The 17034-nt window shown below is 38.4% G+C and overlaps 1 protein-coding gene across 6 annotated transcripts in view; it reads right to left on the bottom strand.

Moving 5' to 3' along the window:
• The window catches only part of DAB2IP (DAB2 interacting protein), a 921554-nt gene that overhangs the window by 19327 nt on the left and 885193 nt on the right, over positions 1 to 17034 (bottom strand). For all 6 annotated transcript variants that reach the window (XM_053695575.1, XM_053695573.1, XM_053695574.1 and 3 more), the window contains one exon: positions 1062 to 1264. In XM_053695575.1, the coding sequence (XP_053551550.1) occupies positions 1062 to 1264 (203 nt within the window). The remainder of the gene's footprint in view (positions 1 to 1061; positions 1265 to 17034) is intronic.

Below are 17034 nucleotides of genomic sequence, written 5' to 3'. Positions count from 1 at the left end.
AGGCTGCTGGATTGTTCAGGTGCTTTTAAGGATACGGTGCAAAGATAATGAATAACCACGCTGTGTTTCATCAGGGTTTAAAAGGAGCCATGCTGAAATGGCAAGAAGAAGATGGGAATCATAGCCTTAGGGTAACTTCATGCGCAAAGCACAATATGTGCTGTTTATTTGATGATTATTTAAAAAGTTTATTCAGAAGTGCTTCCTTATTAGTCTTTAGAGAAAGAGAATACAATAATATATGACTATGCAATGACAGTATCTGTGTCACACTGTCTCATGGAAGTACAAGAGATATACGAACAAAGGTGAAACAAAACCACTAATTTGTTCATTAATAACCATCACTACCTGATATGCCTAACTTCACTATTAGTATTTATCAATGATTTCATGACAGAAGTGAAACAGTTTCCTATCATCTTGTGGAATCTCATAGACTATAGGCCAAACACTTTGTAATCAGAAGTTTATACTCTAAGTTTCATAATTAAAAGTCTGATTTGAGATATTTCTTTTTACTTTTTAATGAAGTAGAGGATAATATGTAAACTGAGTATGTGCAAAGGCTTAAAAACAAAATACTAGATTAATATGCAAATATGTGTGAAGACCCTGTAGAAGGCTGCTGCAACACTGTATCTCAATAGCACTACTGCTGCAGCACTGTATCACAATAGCACTACTGCTGCAGCACTGTATCACAATAGCACTACTGCTGCAGCACTGTATCACAATAGCACTACTGCTGCAGCACTGTATCTCAATAGCACTACTGCTGCAGCACTGTATCACAATAGCACTACTGCTGCAGCACTGTATCACAATAGCACTACTGCTGCAGCACTGTATCACAATAGCACTACTGCTGCAGCACTGTATCACAATATCACTACAAAACCACATGCGCCAGCAGCTTCTGATGTATGAAGGTAAAATGTGAGCCCAAGATGAAATCACCTGATGAAAATGCTACCATGGCACTGGGAAGAAATGACCAATGGTTTACAGAGCTAATATTACATCATGTACATAACATAATGCTAACAAATAAGGTTTACCTGCTTATAATCCCTTTCATTTGCATCTCCTTGTCTTCCTGCTGTCTGCGTAGCCTTTCCTCACTTTCTTCCAGTCTGGCTTGGTATTCCAACAGTAATTTCTGAGTCTGGTCATCCTGATTCTTGCAGCGGTTTTCATAATCTTCTAATTTCTTGTTGGAAAGACGCAGCTTGTCCTGCAGTACCATTATCTCTTGTTGATACTACAAACAGACATATTTAGTTATCATTTTATCAACTAAGTGCTCAGAACCTTGTCACAAAATCCCTACACGTATGTGCAACATATTTGTCACTAATCAGATGTTTGTTAGCAGCTTAGTCTATAACACTTAGGGTCTGATGATCCAACAATCTCTGGGCTGGTGAGATTCTATAAGAATACTCACCAATACTTCTATTTCCCTGATGGGATTATATAAAGCACAGGGTGTCTCGCTAAGGGGTGTATACTGCATCTTCGTATAGGAAGGAGATGCAACATTACAAAAGTGCACAATTATCTTTCGGCTAGATTACGAGTTTTGCGGTATGAGGGGTGCGGTACTAACTTGCACGTTATTGTCACCGCTCACTTCCCTACAGCGATGGTATTACAGGTTTTCATAAACCCGGTGTTATCAGGCAAGAAGTTGAGCGTAGAACAAAATTGCACTCCAATACCAGCACTGCTGAAAGCTGCGGTAAGCTGGTTTTATGTGCACAATTTCACCATAGACATCAATGGGGAGAGCCAGCTGAAAAAAGTCTAACACCGGCAAAAAAGCAGCGTAAACCTCCGTAATGCAGCCCCCTTGATTCCTATGGGGAAACAAAATTTATGTTTACACCTAACACCCTAACATGAACACCGAGTCTAAACACCCCTAATCTTACACTTATTAGCCCCTAATCTGCCGCCCCCAACATCGCCGACACCTACATACTGTTATCAACCCCTAATCTGCTGCTCCAGACATCGCCACCACTATAATAAACATATTAACCCCTAATCTGCCGCCCCTAACATCGCCGCAACCTACCTACATTTATTAACCCCTAATCTGCCGCCCCCAACGTCACCGCCACTATACTAAAGTTATAAACCCTAAACCTAAGTCTAACTCTAACACCCCTTAACTTAAATATAATTAAAATAAATCTAAATAAAAATTATGATCATTACCTAAATAATTCCTATTTAAAACTAAAAACTTACCTATAAAATAAACTCTAAGCTAGCTACAATATAACTAATAGTTACATTGGGGCATATGTATCAACGTACAGCAGTTATGAAGCTGCGGTCACAAGTACGATCGGGTTGATTGACACCCCCCTGCTGGCGGCCTATTGGCCGCGAGTCTGCAGGGGGCGGCGTTGCACCAGCAGCTCTTGTGAGCTGCTGCTGCACTGCTGAATACAGCGAGCGTATTGCTCGCTGTATTCAGTGAGGTCTGTCGGACCTGATCCGCACTGTCGGATCAGGTCCGACAGACCTTGATAAATATGCTCCATTGTATCTAGCTTAGGGTTTATTTTTTTATTTTACAGGCAAGTTTGTATTTATTTTAACTAGGTAGAATAGTTATTGACTATTTACTAACTACCTAGCTAAAATAAATACAAATTTACCTGTAAAATAAAACCTAACCTGTCTTACACTAACACCTAACCTTACACTACAATTAAATAAATTACCTAAATTAAATACAATTACCTAAATTACAAAAAAAACAAACACTAAATTACACAAAATAAAAAAAGAAATTATCAGATATTTAAACTAATTAAACCTAATCTAATAGCCCTATCCAAATAAAAAAGCCCCCCCCCCCCCAAATAAAAAACCCTAGCCTACAATAAACTACCAATAGCCCTTAAAAGGGCCTTTTGTGGGGCATTGCCTCAAAGAAATCATCTCTTTTACCTGTAAAAAAATACAAACACCCCCCCAACAGTAAAACCCATCACCCACACAGCCAACCCCCCAAATAAAATCCTAACTAAAAAAAACCTAAGCTCCCCATTTGCCCTAAAAATAGCATTTGGATGGTCATTGCCCTTAAAAGGGCATTTAGCTATTTTTTAATTGCCCAAACCCTAATCTAAAAATAAAACACACCCAAAAAACCTTAAAAAAACCTATCACTAACCCCCAAATATGCACTTACAATTTTGAAGACCGGACATCCATCAACGAAGCCGGGAGACGTCTTCATGCAAGCCGGCAGAAGTGGTTCTCCAGATGGGCAGAAGTCTTCATCCAGACGGCATCTTCTATCTTCAACCATCCGGCGCGGAGTAGCTCTATCTTCAAGACATCCGGCGCGGAGCATCCTCTACTTTCCACGGCTAACGACGAATGAAGGTTCCTTTAAATGACGTCATCCAAGATGGTGTCCCTTGAATTCCGATTGGCTGATAGAATTCTATCAGCCAATCGGAATTAAAGGTGATAAAATCCTATTGGCTGATGCAATCAGCCAATATGATTGAGCTTGCAGTCTATTGGCTGTTCCAATCAGCCAATAGAATACGAGCGCACTCCTATTGGCTGATTGGATCAGCCAATAGGATTGAAGCTCAATCCTATTGGCTGATTGCATCAGCCAATAGGATTTTTTCACCTTTAATTCCGATTGGCTGATAGACTTTGATTGAAGAGGATGCTCCGTGCTGGATGTCTTGAAGATGGACCCGCTCCGCGCCGGATGGATGAAGATAGAAGATGCCGTCTGGATTAAGACTTCTGCCCGTCTTGAGGACTACTTCTGCCGGCTTGGATGAAGAATTCTCCCAGCTTCGTTTAGGACTTCTTGCCGCTTGGATGAAGACTTTTCCTGGCTTCGTTGAGGATGGATGTCCGGTCTTCAAAACTGTAAGTGGATCTTTGGGGGTTAGTCTTAGTTTTTTTTTTTAAGGGTTTATTGGGTGGGTTTTAGATAAGGGTTTGGTCAATAGAAAAGAGCTAAATGCCCTTTTAAGGGCAATGCCCATCCAAATGCCCTTTTCAGGGCAATGGGGAACTTAGGTTTTTTAGTTAGGATTTTATATTTGGAGGGTTGGTTGTGTGGGTGGTGGTTTTACTGTTGGGAGGTGTTTGTAATTTTTTTACAGGTAAAAGAGCTGATTTCTTTGGGGAAATGCCCCGCAAAAGGCCCTATTGGTAGTTTATTGTAGGCTAGGTTTTTTTTATTTGGGGGGGCTTTTTTATTTTAATAGGGCTATTAGATTAGGTGTAATTAGTTTAAATATCTGATAATTTCTTTTTTTATTTTGTGTAATTTAGTAGGGGCTTTTTGTAATTTGGGTAATTGTATTTAATTTAGATAATTTATTTAATTGTAGTGTAAGGTTAGGTGTTAGTGTAACTCAGGTTAGGATTTATTTTACAGGTAAATTTGTATTTATTTTAGCAAGGTAGTTAGTTAATAGTTAATAACTATTTAATAACTATTCTACCTAGTTAAAATAAACACAAACTTGCATGTAAAATAAAAAATAAACCCTAAGATAGCTACAATGTAGTTATAGGTAATGATAGTAATTTTGTATTTAGATTTTTTTAAATTATATTTAAGTTAGGGGGTGTTAGGGTTAGACTTAGGTTTAGGGGTTAATAACTTTAGTATAGTGGCGATGACGTTGGGGGTGGCAGATTAGGGGTTAATAACTAATGTAGGTTGTGGCGATGTTAGGGTCAGCAGATTAGGGGTTACTGATATTTAACTAGTGTCTGCAAGGCGGGAGTGCGGCGGTTTAGGGTTTAATATGTTTATTATAGTGGCGGCAAAGTCCGGAGGGGCAGATTAGGGGTTAATAATTTTATTTTAGTGTTTGCGATGCGGGAGGGCCTCAGTTTAGGGGTTAATTGGTAGTTTATGGGTGTTAGTGTGCTTTTTAGCACTTTAGTTATGAGTTTTATGGTACAGCTTTGTAGCGTAAAACTTATAACTACTGACTTTAGATTGCGTTACGAATCTTGCGGGATAGGCTGTACCGCTCACTTTTTGGCCTACCAGAAAAAGCTTGTAATATTGTCGCTATGGAAGTCCCATTGAAAAAAGACTTTACGCAAATTGTGTAAGTTAATTTGCGTTAAGGCCAAAAAAGTGTGTGGTGCCCCTAAACCTGCAAGACTCGTAATACCAGCGGTAGTGAAAAAAGTAGCGTTATGACCCTTAACGCTGCATTTTCACTCATACCGCAAAACTCGTAATTTAGCCGTTTGTAATTTAAATATCATACAAAATGAATAACGCCCATTCACAAAAAAATATGGAAGAAAAAAATGTATTGTTAAGGTGCATCAAAAATCATATGATAAACATAAAATGTGTATGTAAATTACACAGTAATGAATTGTATTAACCCCTTAGTGACCAGATCACTTTTTCATTTTCTGTCCGTTTGGGACCAAGGCTATTTTTACATTTCTGCGGTGTTTGTGTTTAGCTGTAATTTTCCTCTTACTCATTTACTGTACCCGCACATATTATATATCGTTTTTCTCGCCATTAAATGGACTTTCTAAAGATACCATTATTTTCATCATATCTTATAATTTACTATAAAAAAAATTATAAAATATGAGGAAAAAATGGAAAAAAACACACTTTTTCTAACTTTGACCCCCAAAATTTGTTACACATCTACAACCACAAAAAAACACCCATGCTAAATAGTTTCTAAATTTTGTCCTGAATTTAGAAATACCCAATGTTTACATGCTCTTTGCTTTTTTTGTAAACTATAGGGCCATAAATACAAGTAGCACTTTGCTATTTCCAAACCATTTCTTTTCAAAATTAGCGCTAGTTACATTAGAACACTGATATCTTTCAGGAATCTCTGAATATCCATTGACATGTATATATTTTTTTTTTTTGTAGACAACCCAAAATATTGATCTAGGCCCATTTTGGTATATTTCATGCCACCATTTCACCGCCAAATGCAATCAAATACAAAAAATCGTTCACTTTTCACAAATTTTTTCACAAACTTTTGGTTTCTAACTTAAATTATTTACAAACAGCTTGTGCAATTATGGCATAAATTGTTGTAAATTCTTATCTGGGATCCCCTTTGTTCAGAAATAGCAGACATATATGACTTTGGCGTTGCTTTTTGGTAATTAGAAGGCCGCTAAATGCCACTGCGCACCACACGTGTATTATGCCCAGCAGTGAAGGGGTTAATTAGGGAGCATGTAGGGAGCTTTTTGGGATAGTTTTAGCTTTAGTGTAGTGTAGTAGACAACCCCAAGTATTGATCTAGGCCAATATTGGTATATTTTATGCCACCATTTCACCGCCAAATGCGATCAAATTAAAAAAAAAAGTAAAATTTTTCTCAATTTTAGGTTTCTCACTGAAATTATTTACAAACAGCTTGTGCAATTATGGCACAAATGGTTGTAAATGCTTCTCTGGGATCCCCTTTGTTCAGAAATAGCAGACATATATGGCTTTGGCATTGCTTTTTGGTAATTAGAAGGCCTCTAAATGCCGTTGCGCATCACACGTGTATTATGGCTAGCAGTGAAGGGGTTAATTATGTAGCTTGTAGGGAGCTTGCAGGGTTAATTTTATCTTTAGTGTAGAGCTCAGCCTCCCACCTGAAACATCAGACCCCTGATCCCTCCCAAACAGCTCTCTTCCCTCCCCCACCACACAATTGTCCCCGCCATCTTAAGTACTGGCAGAAACTCTGCCAGTACTAAAATAAAAGGTATTTGGCCATTATTTTTTTTTAAAAAAAGCATATTTACATATGCTGATGTGTATGATCCCCCCTTAGACCCCAACCTCACTGATCCCCCACCTAACAGCTCTCTAACCCTTCCCCTCTGCCTTAATGGGCGCCATCTTGGGTACTGGCAGCTGTCTGCCAGTACCCAGTTTTGCAAAAAATGTGCCTTTTTATTAAAAAAAAAGCCCTTTTCTGTAGTGTAGCTTTCCCCCCCACCAAGACCAACCCCCCACCCCTTCCAGATCCCTTAGATTATATTTTTAAAGTGTAAACTTTCTTATTTTTTTTTACTTTTAAAGGGACACTGAACCCAAATTATTTCGTTTGTAATTCAGAAAGAGCATGCAATTTTAAGCAACTTTCTAATTTACTCCTATTATCAATTTTTCTTCGTTCTCTTGCTATCATTATTTGAAAAAGAAGCCATCTAAGCTTTTTTTTTGGTTTCAGTACTCTGGACAGCACTTTTTTATTGGTGGATGAATTTATCCACCAATCAGCAAGGACAACCCAGGTTGTTCACCAAAAATGGGCCGGCATCTAAACTTACATTCTTGCATTTCAAATAAAGATACCAAGAGAATGAAGAAAATTTGATAATAGGAGTAAATTAGAAAGTTGCTTAAAATGTCATGCTCAATCTGAATTACAAAAGAAATATTTTGGGTACAGTGTCCCTTTAACTTTATGTTTTTCTGTAGTGTAGCGGTTCCCACCCGCTCCCGCCCCGTGCACGCGCCCGCCCACCAACCCCCGTGCACGCGCGCGCTCCCGTGGGTCCAGTCCCCGATCCCGCCCCCCTCCACTCCATACAGAGCATCGATGGCCACCCACCCGCCTCCCACGTAAGCTCCCACCCACCAACGATACCGGCCATCGATGTCCGGTGCAGAGAGGGCCACAGAGTGGCTCTCTCTGCATCGGATGGCCAAGGGGGGTTATTGCAGGATGCCTCCATATCGAGGCATCACTGCAATAACCGGAAAGCAGCTGGAAGCGAGCAGGATCGCTTCCAGCTGCTTTCCAGACCAAGGACGTACGCCACACGTCCTCGGTCATTAAGTGTATTTTTTTTGAGGACGTGTGGCGTACGTCCTTGGTCGTTAATGGGTTAAATATGCACAGCGTAAATCATAATGTAAGTACACTGGATGCGCAAATAGACATAGAAATTCATACTTAGAAGCACAAAATATCATTGTAATTGTTCATTTTGTGAAATAGGCTGAACATGGGTGTCCCATGGGCGCGTATGAATTTGTCTCTTAAATCCCAGCGTAATTAGATTAACATTCCCGCACTACACAACTCACTGGGGGTTTTCCCCCGCAACTTAAAAGGTGGCAATTTTTTATCAAATTACTCAAAACACTAATATCTCTGAAAGGAAAAGCTATGCAGACAAAAACAACAGTGAATTTATGGTACAGTGCACTGAAAACAGCATCATCTGATTTGTATTAGGCGTATTATTAAAGTTTAAACATACTACGTGTTCTTGCTGTGTACTTTGTCCTCCTTTGTAAACGTTTACATAACAGAGAGCTCTCATTATTTCTGAGGGAGACATCTTGCCACTCGCAGGGACAGACCTCTTTTCTTTGATAATTACACAAAGGGGACGATTTATCAAAGCGTCACTCTCGGTGCATTCACTGGAGTCAATGGCCTCTATTTAACAAAGGTCTTGCGGCCCTGATCTGACAGTGCGGAACAGGTCCGCAAGACCTCGCTGAATGCGGAGAGCAATACGCTCTCCGTATTCAGCATTGAACCAGCAGCTCACAAGAGCTGCTGGTGCAACGCCACCCCCTGCAAACTCGCGGCCAACCGTCCGCCAGCAGGGAGGTGTCAATCAACCCAATCGTACTCGATCGTGTTGAATTCCGGCGATGTCTGTCTGCCTGCTCAGAGCAGAGGCAGAGGCTCGCCAGAAACATGGGACATCAAGCTCCATTCAGAGCTTGATAGATAGGCCCCAATACGCTCGCCTGACATCGCTGCAGCGAATCCACATATGATGCCCTTATTTATTAAAATGTCTGCCAAAAATATGTACGTCAAGTACCGAGCGATGAGCATCGCACTGTTGATAAATAAGAGTCATCGATGTTGCGGATATTCCGTTTTTTCCAACTTTATTTATACCATATCATTACTGTCCATGTCAAGCACATCTCTCTAAAGCTAATCTTTTATTTTTCATGTGTTTATGTCCAAGAAATAGCTACATTTATACCTGAACAATCAATAATATCTCATTGTTTTATTTATTTGTTATACAAAAAAATCTGATATATTATATTTTCACATCAATTAATGTATATTTGTATTTCTAGAAATCATGATATGACTATCTCATGTTTTTTTTTCTTTTTTTTAAATGATTATTAATGCTAGAATGTGTACATATATCTTTGCACATACATGTGTGTATATATATATATATATATGTGTGTGTGTGTGTTTGTGTGTTATGTTAGAAATTTTTTCCAAACATATTTACATGTCCTTAAATTTTATTTTGTTCTAAACAATGTTGTCTTTCATATCTCTGTGTTTATTTATACCACTTTTGAGCAAGAAAAACATGCAAATATAACATGTAATCAGGGTATTATATGTATTTATTTGCAATCAATTGACATTTTAAGAGCTGGGCCAGTTTTCTATCTGCACCTGTGTAACCCTTACTGATTGTAGTCTAGTTTTAAACACCACACCTACACAGGTTTTATAAAATGGGCTGGCATATATGATGACATTTCTTAATGAAAATGAAATTCAAGAGAAGGAAGAAAAACACTGAAAATACCATGACAGTAAAGAGGTGATTTTAATTTCTGCTGTATCTGATTCATGACAGTTTAATGTTAGGTGGACTATCTCTTTGAGCTATCATCTTAAGATTATATTGAATCAAACATCAATCGATTTTTAAAATCATTGTCAAAAATATTACACTGTGGGGTCAATTTATCAAGCTCCGTGGCTCACTGGAAACAGAAGTTAAAGACCGCTGCTCCATAACCTGTCCGCCTGCTCTGAGGCGGCAGACAGAAATCAACCCGATCGGATATGATCAGGTTGATTGACACCCCCTGCTAGCGAATCTGCAGGGGGCGGTATTGCACCAGCAGTTCACAAAAACTGCTGGTGCAAAGATAAATGCCAACAGCGGACATGTGCAGCGGACATGATACGCTACATCTTATCATGTCCGCTCGGACTTTAGTAAATTGACCCCAAAGTGTCCTAATGTCATCATCAATGTTTAACTTTAATACTAATTCACATATACATACTTTCAAAGTATAATACACAATGTAACAAATGGCACTTACAAGTTCTGAAGAGTGATCAATGGCACAAGTATCGAGCAATTTGATTAGTTAGTGATAGTATATAATGTGTATTTAAATCAGATTGGCTGATGTCATAAATCATGTAATTATGCATTTCCCAATCAAAAGTGGTGGAAAATTTCATTAGTTTGTGGGTTGTTTAGGAGATCGAGTATTGCGTAAAATTTGGTGCGAAATGCAGTGGGACTTGTATTACATGCGTTAAACATGGTGAAATTAGATTGATCAAAAAAACGAAGTTAGCTATAGTATGTAATGTATTTATTTCATTTTTATCCCTATATCTACAAGTCCTGCTGCCAGACAAACATTACCTGTCATTAAAATTACTTTTGAAATGAATCTGTCCCTTGAAATTGCATGTGATTTTAATATTATTTAACATATTATTTAGATACTGAATATGCGTCTTTGTTGTCTGTGTGATTTAGAAAGAGTATACAATTGTAATCAACTTTCTAATTTACATAAATATGTAATAAGCTTCATTCTCTTGCAGCATCTAACACAGCCTTTCTGGGTTTTCAGACTCCCATTGATTTGCGGCCTCAAGGGTGGCAGTTTGAACGATAGGTACGCTGTGGCAGAAAAGACGCTAGCGTACCTGTTGAATGTTTGATAAATTGAGAAGAGGGTCAAATAGAGTTGAATGTGAATTTGAAACATCTGGAATGATGCAAGCATCGATCTGCGTCGGATTGAGATCACATTACGTCACACTTTTTAACATTTGACAATGTTGATGCTTTGTTAATTATGGTCGATTCAATTTGTGTCAAATATGACTCGAATTCCATCGTATTATCAGTTGAAGCTTTGATAAATCGTCCCCAAAGACTGTCCTTGCAAGGCTAAACCTGGTTTTCACTTTTTTGCTTGCAAACTTTTATCATTGGGCCCTTAATGTTAATTGCCAGTATGATGATTTGCATATATCAGGGACTCTTGTATGTGTCCAGTACCACATCTGATGATAAGCTAAGGCTGTTCCATTTTCTCATATTAGTATTGTTATAAGTTAGCCTTCTATTTAAATCATGACCTCATATTAATATACCTTTCTCTGAAAATAATCTCTTATGATCTTTATTCAACACTTAAATATATATTTAAGGTTCTCTCAAAGTTCTTATTTTCTTTACTATTAATACTACTGTATTTTACAGATCATTCACCATGTTGGCACCCTCATTTCAATCATTTCTAACTTAAACCCTATTGTAGCCACAATGATGAGGTCAGCTGAACAAAGCCCTTTAATATAATTTATGCTTTGATTCATTTGCAGTTTCACTAGTGTTGTTCTAGCTCTGTCACACCTGATTGTGTCTTTTTATTTTTGGGCAGTTTGTGACATGCACTGCAGAATTACTGACATATATATTATTGTCACGTGTGGGTTTAAACACCAGCTGTTTAGTTCCCAGATCCATGAGAATCCATTGCAAACCTTGGTCCTTTTACTAGAGTTTGGTTTTAAGACTTTTACAGTATCTTTATATTTTTGTTTCTATTAAAATAATTTCACCAACATGCAATGCAACTGCCTCACTGAAATACGTAGACAATCCTGGTATATCTCATCCTGAGCCGACTCGCAATACTTAGTAAGCGGTAAAGCAACTAAACATAACATGAAATAAAGGTAAATTTGTTTGTTAACAAAGTTTACAGAGAGGAACGCAGAGCTATGATACTGGTGTAAAAATACAGTTATTTTGTTTACCTTCAAAAAACAACAACAAATAAATAGTGTTGCTAAAGTAAGTTTCAAATACTTGTGAAAACTAAATAATACCTTGTGATGTTATCCATAAAATACTAGTTACAAAGAAAGAGAACCTCACTATATATGTGTCATGTAGAGACATTGTACCGGAAACCAGGATAACTAATAATACCTAGTTTTGTTATCTATAAAATACTAGTTACACAGAAAGAGAACCTCACTATATATATTTAATATTTATATATTATTATAAGTATGTATATGGTAGCCCTCAGTTTACGCCGGGGTTAGGTTCCAGAAGGAATGGTTGTAAATCGAAACCGTTGTAAATTGAAACCCAGTTTATAATGTAAGTCAATGGGAAGTGAGGGAGATAGGTTCCAGACCCCTCTAAAAATTGTCATAAGTAACACCTAATAAATTATTTTTAAAGCTTTGAAATGAAGACTTTAAATTCTAAACAGCATTATAAACCTAATAAAATCATCACACAACACAGACTTCACTTGCATTTTTCTGCAAACAGTTCTTTCTATGCATTCCAATCTGGACTGATTTATAGACAGGAAGATCTTGTTCCTTTGAAATCTGCTCGATAGCTCAGGTCTGGTTAAACTGATTAGTTTCAGCTTGCTTGGCTTTGCTGCAACACAAGCGGACAGCTCCACCTACTGATTATTTTAATAAATGCACTGCTTCTCAATGCTTTTCAATATCAGTCACATGACTGGAAAAAAAGGTTGTTATTCTGAAACGGTGTAAATTGAACCGTTGTAAAACGAGGGCCACCTGTATATATGTTAAGTAGAGACATTGTACCGGACACCAAGATAACAGCTGCTTATTGAAAAACTATGTAAAATGAAATGGGCAATTTGTGCATCCTAATTATACCATCAATTTGTATATATGATCTATTTAATACCTTCAGATTTAGCTATTACACATTATTAAGAAAGGAGAATGAAGATGTTTGACACTTCTAATGTCATTTTTGATACTAGTTATATAAATCTCACACAGTGAGTTGGCTTTTATTTGACTTTTTGTCTGTTGCTGAAACAACATCAGAGATGGCTGCTTGTGTGAGAAAGTGAGTCTGTTGTTACCTTAGGGCTGCATTTGTAAATCCTCTGGCCTGAATGTGCCACAGAAGTCATAAAACTGGCTTACAGTATCTCACAAAAGTGAGTACACCCCTCACATTTTTGTAAATATTTTATTATATCTTTTCATGTGACAACACTGAAGAAATGACACTTTGCTAAAATGTAAAGTAGTGAGTGTACAGCCTGTATAACAGTGTAAATTTGCTGTCCCTTCAAAATAACTCAACACACAGCCATTAATGTCTTAACTTTTGGCAAACAAAGTAAGTACACCCCTAAATGGAAATGTCCATATTGGGCCCAAAGTGTCAATATTTTGTGTGGTCACCATTATTTGCCTTAACCCTCTTGGGCATGGAGTTCACCAGAGCTTCACAGGTTGCCACTGGAGTCCTCTTCCACTCCTCCATGACAACATCACAAAGTTGGTGGATGTTAGAGACCTTGAGCTCCCCCACCTTTTGTTTGAGGATGACCCACAGATGCTCAATATGGGTTAAAACTGGAGACATGCTTGGCAAGTCCATAACCTTTATCCTTAGCTTCTTTAGCAAGGCAGTGGTAGTTTTGGAGATGTGTTTGGGGTCATTATGATGTTGGAATACTGCCCTGCGGCCCAGTATCCGAAGGGAGGGGATCATGCTCTACTTCAGTATGTCACAGTACATGTTGGCATTCATGGTTCCCTCAATGAACTGTAGCTCCCCAGTGCCGACAGCACTTATGCAGGTCCAGACCATGACACTCCCACCACCATGCCTGACTGTAGGCAAGACACACTTGTCTTTGTACTCCTCACCTGGTTGCCGCCACACACGCTTGACACCATCTGAACCAAATAAGTCTATCTTGGTCTCATCGGACCACAGGGCATGGTTCCAGTAATCCATGTCCTTAGTCTGCTTGTCTTCAGCAAACTGTTTGCGGACTTTCTTGTGCATCATCTTTAGAAGTGGCTTCCTTCTGGGACAACCAATTTGATACAGTGTGCGGCGAATGGTCTGAGCACTGACAGACTGACTCCCCACCCCTTCAACCTCCGCAGCAATGCTGGTAGCACTCATACGTCTATTTCCCAAAGACAACCTCTGGATATGATGCTGAGCACATGCACTCAACTTCTTTGGTCGACCATGGCGAGGCCTGTTCTGAGTGGAACCTGTCCTATGAAACCGCTGTATAGTCTTAGCCACCATGCTACAGCTCAGTTTCACTGTCTTGGCAATCTTCTTATAGCCTAGGCCATCTTTATATAGAGCAACAATTCTTTTTTTCAGATCCTCAGAGAGTTCTTTGCAATGAGGTGCCATGTTGAACTTCCAGTGACCAGTATGAGAGAGTGTGAGAGGGATAACACCAAATTTAACACACCTGCTCCCTATTCACACCTGAGACCTTATAACACTAACGAGTCACATGACACCGGGGAGGAAAAATGGTTAAGTGGACCCAATTTGGACATTTCCACTTAGGGTTGTACTTACTTCTATTGCCAATGGTTTAGACATTAATGGCTGTGTGTTGAGTTATTTTGTGGGGACAGCAAATGTACACTGTTATACAGGCTGTACACTCACTACTTTACATGGTAGCAAAGTGTCATTTCTTCAGTGTTGTCACATGAAAAGATATAATAAAATATTTACACTGTTATACAGGCTGTACACTCACTACTTTACATGGTAGCAAAGTGTCATTTCTTCAGTGTTGTCACATGAAAAGATATAATAAAATATTTACAAAATGTGAGGGGTGTACTCACTTTTGTGAGATACTGTATGTAATTGCTAGAGCTGAGAACCAATGAAATATGGGACAGACTCTGCTTTTTACAATAATGAGTGTTCACACATAACGCCCACCTTGTGCAACAACAGTGGGTATCTATTATTTCTGCAAATCCCAAATAACATTTCATTTCTCTGAATGGGTATTAGCTGGTGGGCAGAGGGTAATTATGTTGTTATGTAGTAACTTAAGTTTAGAATAAATAATCCTCTCTGTGTAAGAGTCAAACATTTGTAAAACTACCCTAGTAAATAACTGTAAACAAGAAATGATCCTCCTGTCAGATGATTCTTGCAACTAAAAAGGTTTCAAAACCAGTTTGTCGCAAACATACAACATACAGAGCTATCACTATGTGTGAGTTCAGCACATGCGTGACTGTAATCACCAGCTATACATCTGCTGCTATTTCATAAACAGTTGTTTAAGCCTACCCACAGGCAACTGTTACAGATTTATGGTGTTGTTAACTTGTACAAGTCAATTTGCCAGACACTCTAGAAAACATAGACACAAATCTTTCCCTTTAGTCATTAACTGCACAAATACATTAAAAGAAAATACAAGTTTCACTGAGAATGTGAGTCATAAGGTGCCCAGATGACACTGGTTTAACATGATGTTGCAGACTTAAAGGGACAGTAAAGTCAAAATTGAACGTATGTGGATTGGATAGAGCATGGCATTTTAAACAACTTTCCAATTTACTTATTTTGCCAGTTTTGCTTAGTTCTTTTTATATCCTTTGTTAAAGAGTAACCATAGGTGAGCTCAGGCGTGTGCACGTATCTTTAGCCATCTAGTGTCAGTGCTTGCAACAATGGTATTTTTTTGTTTGCTTTTAATCTGAATCATAAAGTTTAGTTTTAACTTCCATGTTGCTTTAAAGGGACATTAAACCCAATTTTTTTCTTTCATGATTTAGAAAGAGAATTACATTTTAAACAACTTTCTAATTTACTTCTATTTTCTATGTTGCTTCATTCTCTTGATATCCTTTGCTGAAAAGCATATCTAGATAGGCTTAGTAGTTTCTAATAGGTGGCTGCACATAGATGCTTCGTCTGATTGGCTTACCCATGTGCATTGTTATTTCTTCAGCAAAGGATATCTAAAGAATGAAGCAAATTAGATAATAGAAGTAAATGAGAATGTTGTTTCAAAATGTATTCTCTACCTGAATCATAAAAGAAACAAATTGGGTTTAGTGTCCCTTTTAGGATTATGAAACTAATAATAAAGAGTGTGTTGTTCAGGAGAGCGAGCACTGGAGGATTCATTTAAACCAAACTGCACAGCAATCTGATTTCTTGACTGAAATAAAATTGATTTGATGTAAATAACGTGCACTGCTGCTGCTGAACATTACTGAATTCCTCCTGTTTTATTCAAATGGACATTAAACAAGCTTTTTCCTTTGTTAAGCCTAAATATTTTAAATTGTATTTTCCAGACCAGATGTCCATGTGCTAAATAATGTGTGATGATGACTTCCTATTGTCCACAAGTAGAATGTTGGAAGTGTCTTTTTCAGCCAATGAACAGGCTAGGATAAGCTGTGCACAAACATCTGCTTCCTGTTACTTTCAAAATCAAAATATGTTACTATTTAAATAGTGTTTTTTTTTCATATACAATGTTATAGTTAACATGCTTATTTCATAAAGTCCTTAAGCAGCAGCCAATCACAAGACACAAGTTGTCAGTAGTACATAGGGTTGCCACCTCAGCCATGTTTTCCTGGATACTTATGAGTTACACATGCTGCAGGGTGCGCAGGGAGGAACATGTATTGTGTTTCTGAATAGCACTATTCATATTCCTCCCTGCAGCATGTGTAACTTATAAGTGTTCTGTATTTTAAGGGACGGGTGGCAACCCTAGGTACAGGACACTACCAGGCGCTTGTGTTTGTGCGGCTGTATTTGCCTTTTCCTGCTTCTGTTTGATCATAGCTACAAGTGGGCATCAGAGGTGACATTAACGTGTGTAAAAGAGACTGAGGCACCAGCTGGCACAATCTGAGGGATTATCTGTGCAGGTATCTGCTGCCCTCATGGATTACAGACAGAAAAGGATCTAAAGATCTCTCAGGCCAGTTGTTTCACTGAGTGATTACTAATGTGCCACCTGATGCCCTATGCATTGCACTGGCAGGCTGCAGTTGTTCCTGGGCACTGCCACCTTTACTTAGCTTTATCACAGTGCTGCACTGGGTGCACTGATTAATATACTGCGGTGCCACT

The sequence above is a fragment of the Bombina bombina genome, chromosome 12 (genome assembly GCF_027579735.1).
Source record: "Bombina bombina isolate aBomBom1 chromosome 12, aBomBom1.pri, whole genome shotgun sequence".
Classification (NCBI taxonomy): Eukaryota; Metazoa; Chordata; class Amphibia; order Anura; family Bombinatoridae; genus Bombina; species Bombina bombina.
This window is presented reverse-complemented; position numbering and strand designations above follow the sequence as displayed.